The sequence below is a fragment of the Corythoichthys intestinalis genome, chromosome 12 (assembly GCF_030265065.1).
Source record: "Corythoichthys intestinalis isolate RoL2023-P3 chromosome 12, ASM3026506v1, whole genome shotgun sequence".
NCBI lineage: Eukaryota > Metazoa > Chordata > Actinopteri > Syngnathiformes > Syngnathidae > Corythoichthys > Corythoichthys intestinalis.
In genome coordinates, this window is record NC_080406.1 from 37,148,757 (window position 1) to 37,173,986 (window position 25,230).

Genomic DNA, 25,230 nt, shown 5'->3' on the forward strand with positions numbered 1-25,230 from the left:
AACCTCTTGGTACATACCTCACGATACGATACGATTTGCGGTACAAAGCTCACGATAACGATGATCTGACGATACAATGATTATCGATACATTGGTCTGGAAATCATTCTAGAATATTCTACAAACCACTAATAAATAGAAAAACAAGTTTCTGCTGTGAGTTGGAATGAGTTTATCACTAGTAGACTTCCAATCCATTTGAACTGGGAGGGTGGCAGCGAATGAACATTCGTTCAATCGCTGCCATCCCTCCCACTTCAAACGGATTGAACGTCTATGGCCGTCATTGGCAGCCAATGCCAGGCAATGAGGTAATTTGGGCTATTTAAGGTCATTTACCTGTTGATTTTCAGTTACTTCCTGGTGATTTTGGGGTATTTGACGGGTCACTTCCTGTTTATTGTGAGTTACAGAACAGGAAGTGACCTGGGAATCACCCAAATAAATAGGCAGTGACTCAAACTCAACAGGGAATGACTTGTAAATGCCCCGCAAATCGGACAGAATGACTGTGAATGCTCTGGTTTCGAATGAACGAACGTTCGCAGTCTAAATGGATTCGGCGTCGTGCACAGTCAATGCAGCCTTAGAGTTAACTGAGACACTATTATGGTGGAAGATTTTGGTAGCGACCTGTTGGTTCCTTTTAATTATTTTTTTTTAAAGACATTTGACACCTTTTTAAAACGATATCTTGATTCTTGGCAGGAGCATATCGATAACCTTTGGTGATACAAAGTATCACGATATATCCCCATTTCGATATTTTGTCACGCCCCTATTGATGACAATAGATGTCCAATTCTTTTCATCATTCTGCTGTGAATTGAGTTTAGCACTAGTAGACGTCCAATCCTATTGAACTGGATAAGACGTCTATCGCCGTCAACAAGCAGTACACAGTCGTACGAATGCCTGACTCAGACTATACGATTTCTTGTTTGTTCCTGACACTCGCAGTGTCAGATTACATGACATTGTGTCACGATGTTATTGCGTGTCTTGGAACGAACGAGTTATCATACTACAAGACCAGAACCTGCTTGATCGTCGTGTACTGCTGTGAAGCGTGCAGTCCGACAGCTGATGTCGTCGGGAGGCGAGAGGTGTCACATGCTCAGAGGCGTTGCGTCCAATTAGGCAAACCAGGCAATTGCCTCGGGCCCCTAGCCAACTGGGGCCCACAGAGGGCCAACACATTTAGCACACGCAGCTTTACTGCACTGTCGCAGGGACAAGTGTAGGGAATGTTTCAATACCATGGAATCATTTGGCAGATTATCTAACGATTCTGTTATCAATCTCCATCAGCATTAAACATGTTTAAGAAAGTCCAATCAGCTATTAATACCACGTGATTGTTTAAAGAGTGACTCACCAAGTACTCTCTGGAAAGTCCTTGACGAGTTATTTTACGTTGATTTTCACAGGCCACCTCATTATTCATGTGACTATTTAAACAAATAGTGATTTTTTCCAAAAAGTCTATTAATGGGTCTATCGTATTCCTCGTCAAATACTCTATAAGAAAAATACAACATACATGCATCTAAAATAATCCTAAACAATTTTATTAGCAATTTTATTACTCCTTTTAGATAGGTTCCTTGGGTATGCGTACGTTCCCATAGCAACCAGTCCCGTTATTGTCCTACGTCTCAAGCACTGCGTAATCTGGGAGCGAAAATAGGCGTAAGGTGCGCATTTCAGGTAGAGGACTGCCACCTGTTGAAATGTGTGTGTCCATAAACGAATGGAAGTACATCTATATGAGTCAGTGTAAAAGTGCTTAGTTTTCGCCACTTTTATGGCCAAGATGACCACACGTGCACGCAGCGCGCACTCGCACCCTCCCAACCTTTGAGTTCATTATTCTGCGTGAGTATGTATGTGTGTCATGTGACTCAGAAGGCCCAATGTTGCTTGTTGCCTTGGGCCCCTGGGGACTCTTGCTACGCCTCTGCACATGCTGCCAGCATCCGCACTCTCAGCGGGGAAAAAAACGAGAGTGAGAGAGCATGCGCAAGAGAAAGCACACGTAGGTCACTGGTCAATATTCATCAAAAAAAAAGTTGGAACACTTACGACATGTCACACTAAACGGCATGACGGGCAAAAATTCTGACGTGCCAGACTTTCTGCAATGTGGTCGTGAGGCGTCCGAGACACCAGATTGGCAGTCAGCGATTATGTCACACGACAGGAGGTGTCGGGTCCCTTTCCCCTCAAGACTGGACATGTGCCAATTTCAGGTTTCAAGTTAAATGTAGTATGAAAACGTCAAGGTTTTAAAACCGCAAAAATTTTCCGTCATTCCGTCATTAGCTATTTTTTATGTACAGTGGGGCAAAGAAGTATTTAGTCAACCACCAATTGTGCAAGTTCTCCTACTTGAAAAGATTAGAGAGGCCTGTAATTGTCAACATGGGTAAACCTCAACCATGAGAGACAGAATGTGGGAGAAAAACAGAAAATCACATTGTTTGATTTTTAAAGAATTTATTTCCAAATTAGACTGGAAAATAAGTATTTGGTCACCTACAAACAAGCAAGATTTCTGGCTGTCAAAGAGGTCTAACTTCTTCTAACGAGGTCTAACGAGTTACACTTGTTACCTGTATTAATGGCAGGGGTCGCGTTAACCGAATATTTTCCGTCGTTGACCGGTTTTTTAAAACGGTGACGGAAAAAACTGAAGTCCGTCCGTCATTTTGACAGGTTGCAATTCACACCCCAGACCACAGGGTGGCGAGTGAGCATATTAATTAGCTATTGTCTCTCTTAATGCATGACGTCGTTGGCTATTCTGTCAGAATATTGTAGCGTCACCGGGGTCTGGCGGCGGCACCGTGATTGACACATCAACGCGAGGTTCTTATTGGTGCACCCGGTGTGCCAGCGCGTCATCCAATTGGTGGACTAGATTGCCGCCTGTGTATAGACCCCAATCACATGACGTCACAACTCCGCCCCCCTGACTGGAGCCGCCATATTTTCCGTCAGCTCGTCGTGTTTACACATTACCGCTACGTACATGCCTCCTATTACGGCGTGTTTTTCTGCTCGTTAACATTAATAATCAAAATGGTGAAGGCGTGTGTGGCGGTTGGTTGCAGTAACAGAGAAGATAGACTGAGAGACTTGAAGTTCTACCGTATTCTGAGAGACCCGAAGAGGAGAGCGAGATGGACTGCTTTAATTCGACAAGAAATCTGGGCACCAAACGATCACCACAGACTATGTAGTAGTCATTTTATATCTGGTAAGATGCATTTAATATATATTTAGAAGATTTTGGGCTGACAACCACAATTAAGATCATTGTGTGACGTTGGTGATTGGGGTCTATATAGTTGCCCGTTTTTCTTTGGGGGCGGAGTTGTTGTTTTGTTGGTGTTGGTGGTGGTAAGCAAAGTAAAAAGAGGGTGAAAAATACCACGACTTCCGTGTCTAATTTTTCGCCGCCAAGCAAGCGTTACAATATTAATTAAAAATGAATGAAAACTAAATACGATTGAATATGTCATCATTATCATTTTAAAAATTTAAGTGACGGGTAAAAATAGATTATGACCGGATTTTTATGACCCTGTCAGTCAAAATGACAGACAACGAAAATGTCTAGCGCAACCTCTGATTAATGGCACTTGTTTTAACTCATTATTGGTATAAAAGACACCTGTCCACAACCTCAGTCAGTCACACTCCAAACTCCACTATGGCCAAGACCAAAGACCTGTCGAAGGACACCAGAGACAAAATCGTAGACCTGCACCAGGCTGAAAAGACTGAATCTGCAATAGGTAAAACGCTTGGTGTAAAGAAATCAACTGTTGGAGAAATTATTAGAAAATGGAATACATACAAGACCACTGATAATCTCCCTCGATCTGGGGCTCCATGCAAGGTCTCACCCCATGGTGTCAAAATGATAACAAGAACGGTGAGCAAAAATCCCAGAACCGCACGGGGGGACCTACAGAGAGCTGGGACCACAGTAACAAAGGCTACTATCAGTAACACAATGCGCCACCAGGGACTCAAATCCTGCACTGCCAGACGTGTCCCCTGCTGAAGCCAGTACACGTCCAGGCCCGTCTGTGGTTCGCTAAAGAGCATTTGGATGATCAAGAAGAAGACTGGGTGAATGTGTTATGATCAGATGAAACCAAAATAGAACTTTTTGGTAGAAACACAGGTTCTCTTGTTTGGAGGAGAAAGAATACTGAATTGCATCCGAAGAACACCATACCCACTGTGAAGCATGGGGGTGGAAATATCATGCTTTGGGGCTGTTTTTCTGCAAAGGGACCAGGACGACTGATCTGTGTAAAGGAAAGAATGAATGGGGCCATGTGTCGAGAGATTTTGAGTGAAAATCTCCTTCCATCAGCGAGGGCATTGAAGATAAGACGTGGCTGGGTCTTTCAGCATCACAATGATCCCAAACACACAGCCAGGGCAACAAAGGAGTGGCTTCGTAAGAAGCATTTCAAGGTCCTGGAGTGGCCTGGCCAGTCTCCAGATCTCAACCCCATAGAAAATCTGTGGAGGTAGTTGAAAGTCCGTGTTGCCCAACGACAGCCCCAAAACATCACTGCTCTAGAGGAGATCTGCATGGAGGAATGGGCCAAAATGCTAGCAACAGTGTATGAAAAGCTTGTGAAGAGTTACAGAAAACGTTTGGCCTCCGTTATGCCAACAAAGGGTACTTAACAAAGTATTGAGATCAACTTTTGGTAATGACCAAATACTTATTTTACACCATGATTTGCAAATAAATTCTTTAAAAATCAAACAATGTGATTTTCAGGTTTTTTTTTTCCCAAATATTGTCTCTCATGGTTGAGGTTTACCCATGTTGACAATTACAGGCCTCTCTAATATTTTCAAGTGGGTGAACTTGCACAATTAGTGGTTGACTAAATACTTATTTGCCCCACTGTATGGATGGAGAAATAACTCCTTTGCAGCTGCAACGCTCAACCATCCCCCCACCAGTTGTTGCTCAGTGTCAGTGAGTCAGCTGTGCTATACGATGGCTGGAGGAGGTGAAACTCCTGAACTTTTCCCACTCATCAAATAAAATGAAATCGCTGGTATGGGAATACCTCGGCTACAGAAAAGTTACAGATGGCCGCGGCTTAAAGGAGGAGGGCCGACCGACATGTAAAACATGTTTGCGGTGGGTGGCCGTCGAGGAGGCAATACCTCCAATATGATTTCGTATTCATAAAAAATTAAAGGTTTGTAAATACTGTCATGAACATTTCCCAACAGCTACGAGAGTTAACTCCAGCGTGTTTAGTGTGTCTAGCGGTGGAAAAACGTGTTTTTATCTCTCTGGCAAATGTCTGTGTTGAGAAAGACAGTTTGTATAATGTAAGCATGATACGAGTCATAAACACGTGCTTTTTATGGAAAATAATTTAATTATTTTTGTTCTGATGGTAATAATGAGCTGTGGCTGTGGGTTTAGGCTCACCTAAAGGACTGCATTTATTTAAATTTTATTCAAAATATAAATTTTTAAAATTTATTTTAATTAATAGTATACTTATGTTCCAATTTGCTAATATGTTTTGAAAAATAAAAACCCTGTTCAATGGAAAAAAGCTCTTTTTTTTTTTCTTAACCGACATCTCAAACATTTTAGAGCTCTAATAGCAATACCGTGAAACCGTGAAACTATGATATTTTGGCTTAAGGTTATCATACCGTCAGAATCTCATACCGGCACATGCCTACTCTACTGTAATAAATCGTTAAGGAGAGTTATTACGGCTGCACATTTCCTCGTTTTTTTTGAGTAAGTGTCTCCTTGAATTAATGTTCTGTGAACATGATGATGAACTAAGAGTGGAAGAGCAGGCGTCTTACAGCATCATGTAATATCGTCATATACACACTAGATGGCGCTCGAAGCTCAGTGGAGACAGGTAGACAATCCAACAAGCACACATTGTGCTGTTGACATACAGTACTGTATATGATTACCACCACCAAGGAAGAAAATCGTAATTGTTGCACGTTTTAAATTGCCGTTAATAATTTTTTTTTTTTTTTTTTAAATTGAATTTTAAACAGAAATCTCCAACTACTTTCTTATTTGTGGTCATCAGTGTTTGAGAGAAAAAATAGCAATGTGTGTCAAATCAACAAACACTGTTTTGTTGACCCCTCAGGCTGCAGTGAGCGCTGACTGATGATGTCATTGGGGATCAGACGGATGCTGGGAAAGGCGCTGCGTGATGGGGAAGACTCACAGAAGGCGGCGTGAGTCAGAGGCTCCGTGAAAGAGCCAGATGACTGTGAAGTGATCGCGTAACGCTCTCTGTTTACCAGCAGCTGATACAGAATAGGGCTTTCAGGATTAATTGACTAATCAACAGCTAATCAGAGATCAAATTAATTGCCAACTATTTTGATAGCCAGCTATTTGTTTTGAGACTCTGTTACAAAATTGTACAAAAATCCGTATGTGTGTGTGACATGCACGGACAGTGCGTGCATGCTATCGATCCATATAAACTGTGAATATAAGGCTAAACGGGGATTATTTATGTCTGTTATTTATTTGTCTCGTCCTTTTGGAAAGCAAAATATGATATCCCTGGAATGACAGATAACTTGTCATTTGTTTTGATGCTTTTGCGCACCGGCGCGTGCCGGACTGCGAATTAGAGCGCATGCGTAATACTTGAATGGTCTCAATGGACAAAAGCAGTGAACGGGCACGCCAAAAAATACGGATATGACAAAAAAATCGGGACTTGTGCATTAAGACCTGTAGTATAAACGTAGCCTAATTGAATGAGCAGGGACAAACAGCTTGGAGTCAGAAGTACGTGCGCTATTCTCAAACCTGAACGCACCCCGAGTCTTGGATGACAAATCAACAGAGCAGAGAGCAGACACAACATGGCTGGTAGTTTCTTCAATTTATTCAGAGTTGAGTAAGTAGCGCACCGCTTTTGACCAACACTGCTATTGAATATGTCATTATTATCATTTTAAAAATTTAAGTGACTGGTAAAAATAGATTATGACCGGATTTTTATGACCCTGTCAGTCAAAATGACAGACAACGAAAAAGTCTAACGCAACCTCTGGTTCACGTAATATAGTTATTAAGAGTTATTTAGATAACTATAGCATCAAGAACATGCTAACACATTTACCAAACCATCAGTGTCACTCCAAAACACCAAAATAACATGTGAAATGATATAATAATGTGTTAATAATTTTACACATAAGTCGCACCCCCAGCCAAACTATGGAAAAAACGGCGACTTATAGTCCGAAAAATACGGTACACTCTACTGTGTTTATACTACAATATCAAATTTAATTTAAACAACAAAACCACCATAGGGGACCTTTTATAAATCACATCACATTACGTGTTCTAGGGTTAATAGTAATATATATACATATATACATATATTTTTTTCTTACATTTTTTAACTAAACATTAAAATTGGAAAAGTATATTTTCTCTTATTTTTTTAAAAGAACCACTTAATTTAAAAAAAAAAAAAAAGGGCGGGAAGAGTAAATACAGCGATCCCTCGTTTTTCGTGGTTAATGGGGCCACCCTCCTGTACCCCTGCGAAGTAGAGGCGCAGCTTATTTACATTAAAAAAATGTTTGAGGGGGGGTTGTTTGATGTATTTATTCAGATTTAACAGCATTTGAAAGATACATATAAGACATGGTGTTCCCCCCACCTTTTTTTTTTTTAATCCCCAAAGTTTGCCATTCATTGCATCACTTCTTCCCGAAGGGGGCTGTACCATACTCCGCTTCATTTATTAGCGGTCGGTGGCAGTCAGTTAAACTCTCACACATGCAGTTAGCCGAAGCCGGATTTAAGCCTGATTTTTGAAAAAGTACGAAAGCTCCCCCGCATACAAACAGGAAGGATTGTCTCCGGAGTGATTTGTTCAAGGATTCAAGGCAATTATTATATTTTTTTCAGGCCATGCATCCATTTTGAAACGTTGTGAAAATAATCAATGGAAGAATTTAGCCGCCACAGCATTGGCATTACACCTGGCAATATTTACAAAATAACTGCCATCTGCCTCGTTTTTTTGCTTTAAACCAAGAATCAAGACTGTTTTACGTCCATATCTATAAAGAATTCAGTGATTTTAGCATTTATTCACAAGAATTTTCAACGGAAAAAGCTCTTTGTTTACACATGGCGGGGGCTAATTTTCGTAACTGACTAGCCACATACTAGTATACATGCATATATCCTAATATTTATTATAAAGTACAGTATTTTTTTAAATTGAAAAAAATATGCTGTATTCTTTGATTTCTGTAGACTTTGCTCTTCCATAGAGGACTGCAGACATTTTATTAAAATGTATTTTTGCGAGAAATATGAAGTGGATTCACATAATTTGCTTTCGCAGGCCACACAAATTGATGTGATGGGCCAGATCCGACCATAAGTTTGACACCTAAATAATTTTTTAGCAGTTTTCCCATTGATTATTTTTCATTTTCTATTTCCATTTTTGAATAAATAAAGGGGGAAAGTTAGGTCAGTCAGTCAATAAATACTCAGTAAGTAAAGTCAGTAAATATTTAAAAAAAAAAAAAAAAAAAAGAAAAGAAAAAGAAAAAAGTAAAACAAATATTTCTTCTTTTATTTGTTTCATTTAAGATTTCTTTAAAAAAATATTCTTTAATTTTTATTTTAATAAAATTAACAGTAAATATTCTCTTTTTACTTGTTTTTTTTAATGCTTAAGTAGATAATTATTCAAATGAATCAAAATATGATATGCAAAAACATGCTTTTACTCTGGAAAACTATGATAATATATATTCAACTTTTCTCACTGCACATTTTCAGTTAAAATTTAAAACCCAGAGTAATATAACAAATAGTAAATAACGTAAATAACATGTGATTCCAATGAGTCAACTACTGTACATACAAAAACATCATCAGTACTTAATCCACGATCGAAAAATGACCGTTTGTAGCAATCTTGTTACCAAGCTTACACGGTCAGTCATACAGTACGTGACTTTCACTAACTCACATTAATAGCAGCAACGTCGTTCTCGTAGGCTTCCCTCAGTTTCTTCATAATCTCCGCTTCGGCTTTACAAAGCGCTTCCAGGATGCCCTTCACTGTGATGGTCCTTTCTGGGTTGTAAATGGTTAAGTCTTGTAACCTAGACGATTACACACACACACACACACGCACACACACACACACACACACACACACACACACACACACACAAACCACGCAGATGTGTCAGAGCAGTGTGCAGACAAAGACAATAAGCATATTTTGCTCATCACAAAGGGGGGTGGGTGGATTTTAATTGGATTTCAGTGTATCTAGTTCAGAAGGTAATGAAGTATGGGCCTTTCAAAACGGGCATAAACATTTGTGCTGATAAGGAAACAACATGAATTTTATGACTACATGTTCATCAAGTCTGAGCCACCAGTGGTACTATATTAAACAAAATTGACAGTGAAAGACGTCCAATCCATCTGATTAAGTTTCAGTGCCATTGACGGCGCTAGACTAAGTTGTCCGGAGTGTCACTATGGATGGTTATCTTGCTGTGTTATTTTTGGTTTTATTCATTTTTATATTTTGAAAAACTCTTTGTTTTAATTTTACGCAACTTTCTTTCATTTTTTTTTTCCAGGGACAGTGGTCACTACAGTGGACAGCAATACAAAACTTGACACTTAAAATTTAAATATTAGGAATTATTATCATTACTATTTCTTAAATTATGAATATTTATTGTATTTTTAAATGTTATTATATGGCGGAAAACACAGACAAGACTGCTTTATTTTAAGCCAAAACACCTGTTGTGTTTGATAGAACAATATGTCTATATGCTGCAATAGCAGATTCATGGCACATTAAGCCCCCGAACTATTTTTAATTTTCCCGTTTTACCCTGGGAACCCCCATTTACAGATGTCGCGCAACCGTTTTTGTTTAAACCCAGCCATGAAAACAAGGTATGTAATTATATTCATTATTCAAAATGTCTGTCATTTTTAGCTTAGAATCATTAATTGATGTCTAATATTTTGTTTAAAAAAAAAAAAAACGACTTTAAAAAATTATTCACTCGCATATTTTAAACTTTAAACAAATTACGTCACAATGAAAAAAATGGCTTCTGTAAAAATAGTCACAGATATCTCCCTCATAACTATCGCTAAATTGTATTTTTTTTTTACTGTCACATTTTCCCATATGTTAGATGATAAATAATTGATCCAAACAAAGAAACATTGAAAAAAAAAAAGTTTAAAAGGGTAATTATATGAAAAAGAAAATCTCGACCACTCCTCGATGTCTGCGATTTCTGCATCGCTGCCCTTGTTATATTACTATGTTTCACTCATAAATCCCCCAAAATCCAGCTGTGGCCATTCACAGCTGTGTCTTGATACTCAGTGATAGATGCGACAAGGAGTTTTTGGATCGAAACAAGGTAAGTACGCGATAATATCTTGTTAAAGTCATGGCGTCTGTAATTCTGCTCTTGCGTGTGCTCACCTCCATATAGGTTTTTTTTTTTTAAATGCCCTCCTGTCCAAAATTTTTCTTCCCCCAGAAAATTGAGATTTTGCTTTCAATCAATCAGTGCCATTGATGGTGCTTGATGTCCAGTCCATTTTTACAGGGAAAGGCAAATGTTCATTTGTCAATGGTTGCACATGAGTTACCGTAATTACCCAAATATAACGTGCACCCGTGTATAACGCGCACCCAAAATTTACCTGTAACATCTAGGGAAAATTCTTGTACTCTTTAATAAAGTGCACCCTAATTTTAGCACCAATAAATATGAGACTCATGTCTCGAACTCAGGGCCGACCCAGGCCATTTGGGGGCCCCAAGCAAAATAATGCAAAGGGGCCCTTATTTTTGGCCCACCATTTCGTCACAATGTACTGTGAAACCCATACGTCCATATTTTGTATATTAATCAAATTTTGTTGCACTGCATACTTCAAATTTCTCACCCCAAATGATTGTCAGTACTTACAGTAAGTAGCGCCAAACATTTTTCTAAAAGAGGAAAGAAGGACTTTAAGGAAGAACTTTTATTTTTTTAAGCTTGTAATCAAGTATCAAAACTCACAAAAGTCAAATAAAGCAAACTGTAGTAAACAAAATAGAATATAAATTAAACAATTGCCAGAATGGGGCCCCCCTAGTGGTCAGGGGCCCTAAGCAGCTGCATAGTCTGCGTATAGGCTGGGCCGGCCCTGCTCGAACTTTTATAAAGGCAGCGGTTTTAGCGAGTTTTAACAGAATTCACCTGTGGAACTAATGTTGGCAAGTTGTGTAGTTCCCGGGGGGAAGAGTTTAGTTAAGGGAACAGCAGGAAGTAAAAAAATGTCTCCCGTCGCAGCATGCAAGACGTAAGTTGTTACATTGTGAGTTTCATTGTCAAAAAACAACGCGGCTTGGCTCCGTGGTTCGAGACTCCTCCTCAGACTCCTGTCCTAGCTCGCCACGCGGTCAACATTTATACAAAACGGATCGCAGTATACATTCTCTTCAAGACCACATGGCCGTGTCAAGCTGGCATGTTGCGACAACAAGGTAAGAAAAATGTACCGGTAAATACCGGTAATAGACGAATAGTACAACAAAACCATTTAAATTTGATTAAATGTGAAAAATATCATCATGAAAACAATTATTTACAACATGAAAGTTGATTATTATATCACTGTTCGGATCAGGTAATATTGTGCTGGTCCAGCTGACACTGAGACATGAATCATGATGAATCATTCTGTCTCCGTCCCTGTTCTTGTGTATAACGCGCACCCATGATTTTACAAGTGCATTTTGGGAAAAAAAGTGTGCGTTATCTTCGGGAAATTAAGGTCAATCAAGGATCCTAAACCATCTGTTTTCGTATTACCGTATTGGCCCGAATATAAGACGAATATAAGATATGTGATTATAAGACGACCCCCTCTTTTTCAAAAGTTTGAAAAAAGACTTTTTGAACACCAAATTAATTTTTATTCAGAAAATAATTACAGTACATCTGAAACAAATGATTATAACAATATATTTGAGAGAAAAAGCATGTTATTTTGCCTCATTCAAATCTTAATATCTGAACATTTAAATATGTAAACTAAAGTGCAATCACATTCGTAAATGAATGGCTTCTGGTTTTTGAAATGTAAATAAACCAATCTATTGTGATAAAACAACAAAATTGCAATAACTGCATTAACCATCAAAGTGAGGTCTGACTGTAACTAGTCTTGAAACAAATCTGAATAAGGAAAAACATTGCAATAAAATAATGCAAACTGGTTAAACTTGAGAGTAGCTGAGATCTGTCATGACAGAACATTACTCCTCGAGTTCAGCATTCGCTTCAATGATATCTGGCACCATCTAGCGTCGTGAATGGATATAATGTGTAGACCCCGAATATAAGACGACTCCCACTTTTTCAGTCTTATTTCAATGCAAAAAAAACGGTCTTGTATTCGGGCCAATACGGTATATCCCCGGAAGCAGTATTTACACACCCCAAAGTTAAAAGATTGAATGAACAAAGATGTTTTCTCCTGTTGAGTTTAGGCATGTGCCGATAACCGGTTTCAAGTTATAGCATGGTATGAAAATGTCACGGTTTCAAAACCTAAAAAAAAATCCGTCATACCCTCCCCTATGGTGTTAGCTATTTTTTTGTGTACCATAAAAGGGAGAAATCCCTCGCTTGCAGCTGTAAGGGGTCAACCGTCTCCCACTGGTTGTTGCTCAGGTTCAGTGAGTCAGCTGTGCTACACGATGGCTGGAGGAGGTGAAACTCCTGAACTTTTAAAAACTTTTTTCCTCCATCGAAGAAAACGAAATCGCTGGTATGGGTAATACTTCAGCTACATAAAAGTGACAGATAGCCGCGGCTTAGAGGAGGAGGGCCAACCTACATGTAAAACATGTTTGCGGAGGGTGGCTGCTTAGGAGGCAAGACCTCTAATATGATTTCGCATTTTTGATGAAAGTTTCCCACCAACTACGAGAATTAACTCTAGCATGTTTAGCATGTCTAGCGGTGGTAAAACGTGTGTTTTTTTTCTCTCTGGCAACGGTCTGTGTTGAGAAAGAGTGTGTGTATAATGTAAATATGATACAAGTCATACACACGTGCTTTTTATGGAAAATAGTTCAATTATTTCTGTTTTGATGATAATAATGTTAAGCTGTGGCTGTGGGTTTACGCTCACCTGAAGGACCGCCTTTTTTCCAAATTTTATTTAGAATATAGGATCTTAACTTTATACTTATGTTCCAATTTTTCTAATACGTTTTGAAAAATAAAAATCCTGTTTAATGGAAAAAAGTTGTATTTATTTATTTTTTTAAACACATTTTAGAGCTCTAATTGCAATACCGTGATACCGTGAAACAGTGATATTTTTGCTTAAGGTTATTATACCGTCAAAATTTCATACCGTCACATGCCGAGCTGAGTTGTATTTTTTTATTTTTCCTTGTGAATCTTGCACTTCACAAATAACTCAAAGCACCCAAAAAATTACTAATGAAACAAAAATTAAATTAAAAAAAAATAATTTTAAGAAGGAAAAAAACTAGAAATCCACTATCAAGTTAATTAAAACTAACTTAATTACAGGAAAAAAAAATGCTAAACTAAATTAAATTATATTATTATAATATATTCTAAACTGGATAGAGCCGAGGCATTTCTTACCCACTTATACAGTGATCAATTGTCTTCGGCCCCTTCACTCATGTCTAGGAACTTCACTATTGACTCCAATTTGATATGACTTCACGTGCTCAGATTGTTTTCAATTTATTTGATTTGTTTGCTGTTTTAGAGTAAAAATGCAGACTAAAAAGTTGGAATCTGAGTAGAGGAGATGACTTACGAGGAGATGGTTATCTTGGTCCCTGTCTCCTCTTCAATCTTCTTCAAGTTGCGGCCCTCCTTCCCAATGAGGCGGCCTACCAAGCTGTTGTGGGCCAGGAGTTTTAGAGGGATCTCCTCTTGCCTTCATAGCAAAAGAGACACACAGGTTAACCCTTCATAGCAACTATTTATGATAACTTGAAAAAAAACTCAACTTTATAAAGACCTGGTGTCAAAAAATGCAGACATCCCATTTTGGTGTCATGTGGGCCAAAATATTTACATTTTTTATAGAAGTGTGGCCCATATGACCCAAAATGTGATGTCCACATATGTGGATACATACAGTATATATATATATAATAAACGCCATTGCTTCGAGTGGGCGGGTACGTTGTCTTCCGGGCTGAGGAGGTTGTTGTCAAGGAAATGTCGCCTTGTAAAACTACACTGCCCTCTAGGGCCTCGTATGAAAACTACATCGTTTTCATGTGGAATGGCGACATTGTTCGAATGGAGACGGAACAAAGACGGAACCATGTAATCGCATACATGAAATTTGTCGTATTCCTGGAGTGTCACCATGTAAACGGCCCCTTAGTCGACACGCACTCAGAATGTTTTCGTCTGTAAAATTTAAAAGTTTTAGTCCAAAAATAAGCAGGAAAAGCAGTACATTATTTTCAATTCAACCCACCTAGAAGCCACAAACTGTATGTAAAAAAAGTTTGAGTGATTAAAAGGATGCTTGCCACACTAAGGGGCAGTTTACATGGCGACTCTGCGAAACAAAGACGCAATGACTGAGTTGCGGACTCGCCTCGCGTGCATATGGTGTCGTCGAAGACGAAAAATTCTGAATCCTGCTTGCAAAGTGGAAGAATCCGATTGCGGGGGGTTGAGGGGGGCTTCCTCGGAATGTATATCAAAGGCTCTTGCGGCACGAGACCGCGTCGTTAACGTCAGCACTCCTACACGTCACATTGGGCGTGCGCAGCGGTGCTACTAAACATTAAAAACAGCAAATATGGTGGAATGTCAGCTTTAATTTACTGTTTTAATAATATTTTTAAATTAAATATGTTGAACGTTTCAATTTGTGTGCCTTTTTGAACAAAAGAAAAGTGACTTTGCTTCGAGTGGGCGGGCATATTTTTTTTCCGGGCTGAGGGAGCTTGGTGGGGTCAAAGTGCATCATTCTCTGTCGCCCAGTAAATCTGCACTGCCCCCTAGGGCCTGGCATGAATACTACATTGTTTTCATGCGGAATCGCGACATTGCTCAAAAGGAGACGCAAATGCAAATGCAAATTTCACATTTTTCGTATTCTCGGAGAGTCACCATGTAAACGGCCCCTAAAGTTGATACTAATGCTAACGCAAACGCTATGCTAATGAGCTACCTTTAGTGAGTGGTGATCACTCAGCACAGAACACTAAAAGCTAAAGCAACATTGCATATTCTCTCTTGGCAAGATAAGAAACACATGTTTCCAAAAAAGCAAGATGGAGCGCAGCCAAGTTTGAAACGAGGGGTGTGACAAAATATCGAAATGGTGATATATCGTGATACTTTGTATCCCAAAAGGTTATCGATATGCTCCTGTCAAGAATCGAGATATTGTTTTAAAACGATGTCAATGTTTGGAAGAAAAAAAGAAAAAAGAAGGAACCATCAAGTTATAGTAATAACAACATAATAACATAATAGTGTTTCAGTTAACTCTAAGGCTGCCATTGACGGTGCTCGACGCCCAAACCAGAGCATTCACAGCATTCGTTCGGTCCGATTTTTGGGGGCATTTACAGTCACTTGCTGTCCATTTCAGGGCATTTTAGGGCATTTACAGGTCATATCCTGTTGAGTTTGAGTCACTGCCTATTCATTTGGGTGATTCCCAGGTCATGTCCTGTCCTGCAACTCAAAATAAACAGGAAGTGACCCATAAAATACCCCAAAATCAACAGGGAGTAACTGAAAATCAACAGGTAAATGATCTTGAATGGCCCAAAATTACCTCATTGCCTGGCATTGGCTGACACTGAAAGCCATAGACGTTCAATCCGTTTGAAGTGGGAGGGAGTGGCCACACTCCCAGTTCAAATGGATTGGACATCTACTAATGATAAACTCATTCCAATTCACAGCAGAAACTTGTTTTTCTGTTTATTAGTTGTTTGTAGAAAATCCTAGAATGATTTCCTGACCAATGTATCGATAATCGTTGTATCGCCATATCGTCATATCATCGTTATCGTGAGCTTTGTATCGCATATGTATCGTATCGTGAGGTACCAAGAGGTTCCCACTCCTACTCGAAACACATCCTAAACCCAGCTGAGGAGAGTGAGGAGGAGGCGCAGTACATTTCACATGAGGAACACAACCCAAACACTCCTACGATGCACGCTGACGTATTCCACATCCAACATAGAAGTATCACACATTGTGAACATACGACAGAGAGAATGTCACATTTTCGTCTCGTTAGACGAAAACTGGCCTTCGTCGCGTTATGTTCTAGTCTCCCAAGGCACGTTTTTAGCTTGTCATTGTCATAAAATAATTGTTTGTTGACGAAATATTTTTGTTATTTTCATTGTTGATGAAAACAACACTGGAAAGAGTGATGACATTTTGGGGCATGAAAGCAAAGGTATTGTGCCAACTCTACCAAATATGGCAATGCGTTGAATTTGGTCTCCACTCTCAAGAGTGTTGGAGTTTTTATGTATTTTCTTAAGAAAATGTAAACTTATGAATTAAAATAATGATAATAAAACATAAACGATTGCTGCCAACTTCCCCAGTCAGAATGGATTGGACGCCTAGCGCCACCAATTGCAGGCAATGAGTGCCTTATAAAGGGTTAAAGAGCATACGACAGGAGAAAAAAAAGTCTTAAATAGCATTATTATGTGAATTAGAATCATATTTTGAGACGATTCGACTATATACAACAATTTAGCAAAGCGCAGATGACGAGAAATTAGTCCTTTAATCTGCCGGTTAGCCACGCCTACCATTATAGGGCTCTAGCGTCCCCAACAGGTGGATGACGTCAGCGGGAGACTGGGCTCATCGGTTTTACTATTCAGCCCATTGCTAGGGAATTATTCAGAACGAGATAAACGCGACGAAGAGAGCCGCAAAATGTAATTGTTTCAGTCTCTCTACTCCAATATTTTTACAGGATATTCTTTTTATCCAAGTATTTTCCCCCAATAGCTAAATAAATGGCTTGAGAAGGACCAGTCAGCCCGTCGAGGGGGAACTATTCACAACGAGGAAAACGCGACGAAGAGAGCTTCAAAATGTCTTTGTTTCTGTCTCTTTATTTCAATATTTTTACAGGATATTCTTTTTATCCAAGTATTTTCCCCAATTGCTAAATAAATGGCATGGCTATGACAAATAACAGTCTTGTGCTAAATGGAATATGAAATAAGAAAAATACACTTATTCAGGACGACATGGCAAAATTACTCCATAATGTTCAAAACTGTCGACTTCACCTTTACTGTTGCACCTCCCGAATGATATTTTATGACACCTAAATCGGACATATGTCATTTCCCTTCCCCGGCTTCGGAGAATGTAAACAAACCAAGAGGCGTGACAGCTAGCCGACATGCTAACCCGAACCGAGTGATGTTTCAAAGTCTTCGAAGCGGAAAATCACACATAACTAACTAGCCTGGATTATTTGGCATGATGACTGCGTTGTCATTTGTCTTCGCGGATCGGCAAACCGCCCGGCGGAGAGCAATTTACAGCTCGTTCCCCGGAGGAGGGCGGCTACAGTTGTTGTGCAGCTAACGTGCAGCTAATGTTCGTGAGGAGAGCTTTCTACATGCTATCAATGATCAAACGTAAGTAGTCCTTTATTTAAAGAAAGGTTGTAGTGATTACTTTGTAATCCCTGTATTCGTATTTGACATAATACAAAACAAGATGTTTACTCACTTCCTCGTAAGTCCAATGGTCCCACAGTAGTAGGGCTTGTTTTGGCCAATATCCACGATGAATGGGAACCTTTTGAAACTCCAAAAAGGCGCACACGCCTCTCCCTCATACAGCTAGATTTTTTTGCAGCCGTTTGGCTACCGCGATGCAAAAAATAAACGTATTAATCCGCAAAATCAGCTGAATCCTTAGTCCTCATACACAACAGTACTGCTGTATAGTGAAGAGGACTCCTTCTCCCGTACACGTCACAGCGCCCTCCTCCTCAATGCAAGACCGAAGCCGGAAGTCACTCATTTTCATGGCACGGGATTAAAAAAACTAAATAAATATAGCGATCACTTCCACACACATCCAAGCGGTCCATATCATTCAGGAGCATAAAATACCGCGTGTATTATGAAATAAACATGTTATTTCTTGTCACATGCACTTTAAGCAATATTCATACAAAGCAAAGGTGTACAGTAAATGCTTCTCAAAGTGTCAAACCCAATTAGATATGTCGTCCGTCTTTTGTGACGCTAAGCCGCCTTCACGTGTCAGCCTGTGTGAGGTGTGTCATGTGTTTACTGTGTCAGTTGTACAAAGCGGAGAGAATGCACGGCGAGATTAAAAGGTGTACTGGAAGGTTAAAGGATAAGATTATAGGCTGCAGACGTTTATGGCTAATCTCTCGGGAATGGGAACTCACGCCTTGGTCTCGTTGGCCTCCTTCTGCATGATGTCCAGGATCATCCGGCAGGCCGAGGAGCAGCCCTCTGGAGACGAATGAATGGTGATGGGCTTCTCGGCCGCGCCCGCGTTTTCCTTTCGATGGATGTCCACTCTGAAAGAGTAAAGGCGGTTAAATAAAGAGGTAAGGAAGCTCCATTTTTTCAAGCAGTCGCTTACTTGGACTGTGTCTGCTTGGTGACATTCTTGATGGTGAGTCCCTCTTTGCCGATGATGGCGCCCACAAACTGAGTGGGCACGAGCATGCGCAAAGGAAAGTCCTGCTGCTGCCTAGGCCGCGGGGCACCAAAGCCCCCCGAGGGTCCTGGCTGAGGGGTCTCCTGGTCCCGTGACGAGCGGCCGCCGCGTCGACCTCTGGCGGCCTGGACGGGCGGAGCAGCGTCCAGGTCCATGATGTACGACACCCTGAAGGAGAAGTCGTCGCACTGCTGTCCGGTCAACTTCTCAATGGCTCTAAGCGGGAAACCGAAGACAGAAGATATTCAGCAACATGATATACTGTACAGTGAAGAAAGTAAGTATTTGAACACCCTGCTATTTTGCAAGTTCTCCCACTTAGAAATAATGGAGGAGTCTGAAATTTTCATCATAGGTGCATGTCCACTATGAGAGAAATAATCTAAAAAGAAAAATCCAGAAATCACAATGCGTGATTTTTTAACAATGTATTTGTATGATACAGTTGCAAATAAGTATTTGAACACCTGTCTATCAGAATTCTGATCCTGAAACACCTGTTAGTCCGCCTATTAAAAGTCCACCTCCACTCCATGTATTATTCTGAATCAGATGCACTTGTTTGATGTCGATGGCAGCATAAAGACACCTGTCCACCCCATACAATCAATAAGATTCAAACTTGTAACATGGTTAAGACTAAAGAGCTGTCCGAAGACACCAGAAACAAAATTATTCACCTCCATAAGGCTGGAAAAGGCTAAGGAGCAATTGCCAAGATGCTTGGTGAAAAAAGGTCCACTGTTGGAGCAATCATTAGAAAATGGAAGAAGCTAAACATGACGGTCAATCGAAATAGAGCCTCGTTGGGTCTCAATGATCCTAAGAAAGGTGAGGAATCAGCCCAGAACTACACCACAGGAGTTGGTCAATGACTTGAAAAGAGCTGGGACCACCGTTTACAAGGTTACTGTTGGTCATACACTAGACGCATGGCACAAAAGGTTCCCCTGCTTAAACCAGCACATGTCATGGCCCGTCTAAGTTTGCCTATGACCATTTGGATGATGCAGAGGAGTCATGGGAGCAAGTTTTGTGGTCAGAAATAAAATAGACATTTTTGGTCATATTTCCACTAACCGTGTTTGGAGGAAGATGAATGATGAGTAGTATCTCAAGAACACCATCCCTAGTGTGAAGCATGGAGGTGGTAGCATCATGCTTTGGGGGTATTTTTCTTTGCATGGGACAGGACGAGTGCACTGCATTAAAGAGAATATGACTGGGATCCTGTATTGTGAGATTTTGGGGAACAACCTCCTTCCTTCAGTCAGAGCATCGAAGATTGGGTCTTACAACATGACAATGACACAGCCAAGAAAACCAAGGGACCTTCGTAGGAAGCATAACAAGGCATGGCCTAGCTGGTCTCCAAACCTAAACCCAATAAAAAACATTTGGAGGGAGCTCAAACTCTGTGTTTCTCAGTGACAGCCTAGAAAGCTAACTGATGGGTGAACCATGATCCCTCCTGCAGTGTGTGCGAACCTGGTGAAAACCTACAGGAAACGTTGGACCTCTGTAATTGCAAACAAAGGCTACTGTACCAAATATTAACATTCATTTTCGCAGGTGTTCAAATACTTATTTGCAGATGTATCAAACAAATCGTTAAAAAAATCATACATTGTGATTTCTGGATTTTTCTTTTTAGATTATCTCTCTCATGGTGGACATGCACCTACGATGAAAATTTCAGAACCTTCCATGATTTCTAAGTGAGAGAATTTGCGAGATAGCAGGGTGTTCAAATGCTTATTTTCTTCACTGTGTACATAGATTTTTCTCCATGATATGCATTTTAAACTGTCAGGCTGACAATCATGTTAATTTTGTGTCATATTTCCAATGGCAAATCATCATGTATGAGGTCATAACATGAGTTGTACCAATATCCAAAAACCAAAATGCAAAGGTGTCAAATTCAAGGCCCAGGTCACATCATTTTGTGGCCGTGAAATAAAATTATCTCCATCAACTTCATGATTCTTGCTCAGATGAAATTTAAATGTAATTTCTGCAGTCAAAAATGAAAGATTAAAGACCGGTGAAATCAGAGAATGTTTGCTGTTTTGCATACTAACCTACAACAGACATTACTTTAGATCATGTGTAACTTAAGGTGTTCAGAATTGAAACATCTGAAGTACATTACTCCACCTATTATAAGATCAGTAAACACGCACCTTCTTAAAACATTCAAACAATAATTTAGAGAACATTATAAAAGCAAAATATGCATTAGAGTCATTATTCACAATACTCACTCTTTCGCTTCCTCCTTGGTTGCGTACGTGACATTCACCACTGCTGTTTCTGTGTCGGTGTTGACTGTCAGAGAAAAAGCAAGAATTGGATGTTAGAAGACATCCTCATAAACTACATAAATGCATAAATTTTAGAAGAGTTGTGTACCTTGTTCCACATTTTCTACAGTACCATAACGAGCAAGAAGGCCGTCAAAATCCTGCCGGAGAGATGACAGAGATGTTCAAAATAAATAAATAAATAAATGAATAAATAGGGCACATGAGCATACTAGAAACTACTCACTAAAATGTTTGAACTAGAGTAGGAAAGTAGTTCATTAGTCCAGTAGTTCGGATGGGCAGGCCACCGGGCAGTAATTGGGTCATTAAGACAGCGACACCACTGATTGGTTGTGATCTCACTCGGAGCATTTATATCAGGGCCCAGGGTGCCCAAGTCCGGTCCTCGAGAGCCCCTATCCAGCTTGTTTTCCGTGTCTCCCTCCTTGAACACACCTGAATCAAACGATCAGCTCATCAGCAAGCGCTGCAGCAGCCTGATAACGATCCTGATTAGTTGATTCAGCTGTGTTAGAGGAGGGAGACATGGAAAACAAGCTGGATAGGGGCTCTCGAGGACCGGGATTGGGCACCCCTGACTTACAAGATTATTATCCACATATGACCAATGTTCCCTCTAATTTTTCATGTGTCTGAGCAAACACAAATCTCCCTGAGCACACTGCGGCCCACGGTGAGCAACATCAGATGTGTACCGTATTTTTTGGACTATAAGTCGCACCAGCCAAAAAATGCGCAATGAAAAGGTAAAAACATATGTCGCACCGGCATATAAGTCGCATTTTTGGGGGACATTTATTTGGCACAATCCACCACCAAGAACAGACATGTCATTTTGAAAGGCAATTTAGAATAAAAATACAATAGAGAACAACAGGCTGAATAAGTGCACGGTATGATAACATTACATGACTCATAAACAACGAACTGAGAACATGCCTGGCATAATCAATGTAACATAGCTATTTAGAGTTATTCAGATAACTATAGCATAAAGAACATGCTAACTAGTAGAGCTGGGAATCTTTGGGCACCTAGCGATTCGATTACGATTACGATTCAGAGGCTCCGATTCGATTATAAAACGATTATTGATGCACCCCCCCTCCTTTCTTTCTTTCTTTCTTTTTTTTTTTTTTTTTTTTTAAATTAAATGTTTTGTACATTAGTTCCAAAATTGTTCAAAAATCCTCTCAGGCTAAACCAAACTACTATTTCAGTATCAATTTAACATATAGCAGTAAACAAATATACAAAAATAACAGTAAATAAAAAACTCCAGTCCCCATTCTGTAACAGCAGCTTTAAACTACATTCAATTAATTTAATGTTGTGAATCAACTGTTAAAGTTGTTAAAATTGCTCCCGTCATTCCATAATTTCCCTTTTGTCTACTTTCGACATGTGAAAGTTTTAAAACTATTTTAAAGATAGATTCAAGTCAATATTTTACCGATTTAGGAGTATTTTAGATAAAAAGTTAATTAGGTTTGTTTGGAAGGTTCGCTACAACAGCCTCGCAGGGAAGTGTACTGCTTTAAGATGGCGGCCGTTTACTAACGGCCGCATCTAGCTTTTTGTAGATGTGCTGCTCACGCTACCGAATCAATGGTGCATCTAGTCCTATATAAATGATATCTACCATTACATTATGTGGATGACGTACTTTGTAGCAGCTTTTCGGCAGCAGTCAGGTATGTTGTTGTGTTTTTTTATCTCGTGGCATGAGTTGAGCTAGAGCCGCGAGTTGAGCATTGGCATTACCCAAGGGGCCGGGTAATGAGAAGCATGATGTTTAGCTACTCTCGCTGCGTTCTTCCTCGTTGCGCCCCGAAGACCGCGTGGCGCGCTGAGTGTGTTGTACTTCCGCTTTACTTGGCATATTTCAATAATCGGAATTTGGATGTTTGTGAATCGTTCTCGAATCTTCCACGGCCGAATCGCGAATAATCTAAGAATCGGAAATTTTGCACACCTCTACTAACTAGCAACAATGATATAATAATGTGTGAATAAGTTCACATATAAGTCGCTTCAGAAAATAAGACTCACCCTCTGCCAAACTAAGAAAAAAACTGCGATTTATAGTCCGAAAAACACGGTACATAGCGGCCACACACCAGTATCAAGCCTTTTCAGGCCTATTAGCATTTCTACTACCCGTAAATTATCTAGTAGTAAGAGCATTTAATGATTAATAGCCATAGTTAAAATATCTTAATAAATGTCACTAGAATACACACCAATCTGACTTAAATTGTACCTTATTTTTCACGTCTTAATATATAGGACTTGCATTCGGTGTACTGATATGTCAGTGCTCTCATCTACTATCAGTGTATGCCAGGGTGCATTTTTAACACTGCACATAGTCTCGTTCTCCACTATCTCATTGATTGAGTTTACAAATTCAAAGGCATAGTTTTTACTTCGCCAGCTTTCTGGTATACTCACATACTTTGCCATGTGATTGCGGATTTGTTGAACTGACACCATTGACGGATTCATTTCGATGGCAAGTAAAATATTGTCAATGAGAACTTCAACTTCCTCTGGGTCAGATTTTGTTTTGTGGGACAGCTCGTTTCTCTTCTGTCGGTCTTTTGCATTCTCCCGCAATAATGTACCAATCCCCTGTCGCATCTTGAGTCTTTGTAATTTTCAACAGCTTTCAAATGACTTTTCTGCTGAATATGACGCTTGAGGTAGTCCAACTTCCATTGAGTCCACATTTTTCCCTCTGAAAACTCACTTGGTACTTTGGCTTCAGTTTCTCAGCTTGTTCGTCTATTTGCACATGCTCCGACAGCCACTTAATCTTATATGAACCGCATTTCTTTTTACTTTGTCTTGGTGAGTGGATGTGTCGCTGCCCGTTCGTTTTGCCATGATAAGGGGTTGGCCTTTGCGTCTCTCAACTCCGCCGCACTCACGCAGTGTTGTCAGCTTGCTAACCTACACCGCGCGTGTAGGCTGGGCAATACACAAGCAATGTCAATGTTATGATTGGCTGCGTAGCGGAAGTGAACCTCATCGTATCATTTGCTGGACACCTGTCACTCACCGAGTACCAACGCAATTAATATGTTTCTGTTGATTTTTTTTTTTGTGCGCAGCATTGAATTTCTTGTGCGCAGAGTAGGTGCCAGCAGTACGCGATTGCGCACACGCGCAGCTTAGAGGGAACATTGCATATGACCTGTTCTGGTCTACATTCTGGCCCACTATGCATTTGTATGAGTAAAAGTCCTGTAATTTTTTTAAAATAATAATTTTTAAAAATCATTTACTCAAATTGTGTGTTACTCATTTAAATGAATGAGTTGCTAATTTATTAGAAATCCTACAAAAAAAAAAATTGGTTGAGAAAAATGTCCATACAGTCTTGCTGATTTTTGGTTGACATATACAAGTAAAACATGAAACCAACAGATCTTGTGCACAAGTGAGTCCACAGCATGAATAAGGCAAAACTTGGGAAGGTAATGGACAACTTCACGCTGTTTGGATATGCAAGCATACGCACACACAACTCACCTCCCACTGTAGATGAGGTGGAATGTTCCGGATCTGAATCTTCCGACTCCTGCAGGGATGAGAAAGACAAATTGAACAAACCTTGCATCTCTTTCTACCCATGAGTTCCTTACGTACATTCAGGGGCGTCGCTAGGTTTTAAGAACGGGGGGGGCTTAGCCCCCAGAAGATGCACAGGATGTAAGTGAACGTAGCGTACAAGCACAAAACTTCACAAACAGCTAACAAAGACTGATAATTTATTTGTTATAATTATTATTATTATTGTTGTTGTTTCAATCTATTTTGTTAATACAGTAGAACAACAGGAAAAACATGGCTACAGTTGCAAATTACGAAGATAGATAGATAGATAGATAGATAGATAGATAGATAGATAGATAGATAGATAGATAGATAGATAGATAGATAGATAGATAGATAGATAGATAGATAGAGATAGATAGATAGATAGATAGATAGATAGATAGATAGATAGATAGATAGATAGATA

General features: G+C 39.7%; 1 protein-coding gene across 6 annotated transcripts in view; it reads right to left on the bottom strand.

Moving 5' to 3' along the window:
• Positions 1-25,230, bottom strand: part of igf2bp2a (insulin-like growth factor 2 mRNA binding protein 2a) — a 127,361-nt gene that overhangs the window by 19,059 nt on the left and 83,072 nt on the right. For all 6 annotated transcript variants that reach the window (XM_057853430.1, XM_057853431.1, XM_057853432.1 and 3 more), the window contains 7 exons: positions 24,738-24,786; positions 21,286-21,337; positions 21,138-21,201; positions 18,793-19,086; positions 18,593-18,727; positions 13,952-14,074; positions 9,069-9,204 (listed from right to left, as the gene is read on the bottom strand). In XM_057853430.1, the coding sequence (XP_057709413.1) occupies positions 9,069-9,204; positions 13,952-14,074; positions 18,593-18,727; positions 18,793-19,086; positions 21,138-21,201; positions 21,286-21,337; positions 24,738-24,786 (853 nt within the window). The remainder of the gene's footprint in view (positions 1-9,068; positions 9,205-13,951; positions 14,075-18,592; positions 18,728-18,792; positions 19,087-21,137; positions 21,202-21,285; positions 21,338-24,737; positions 24,787-25,230) is intronic.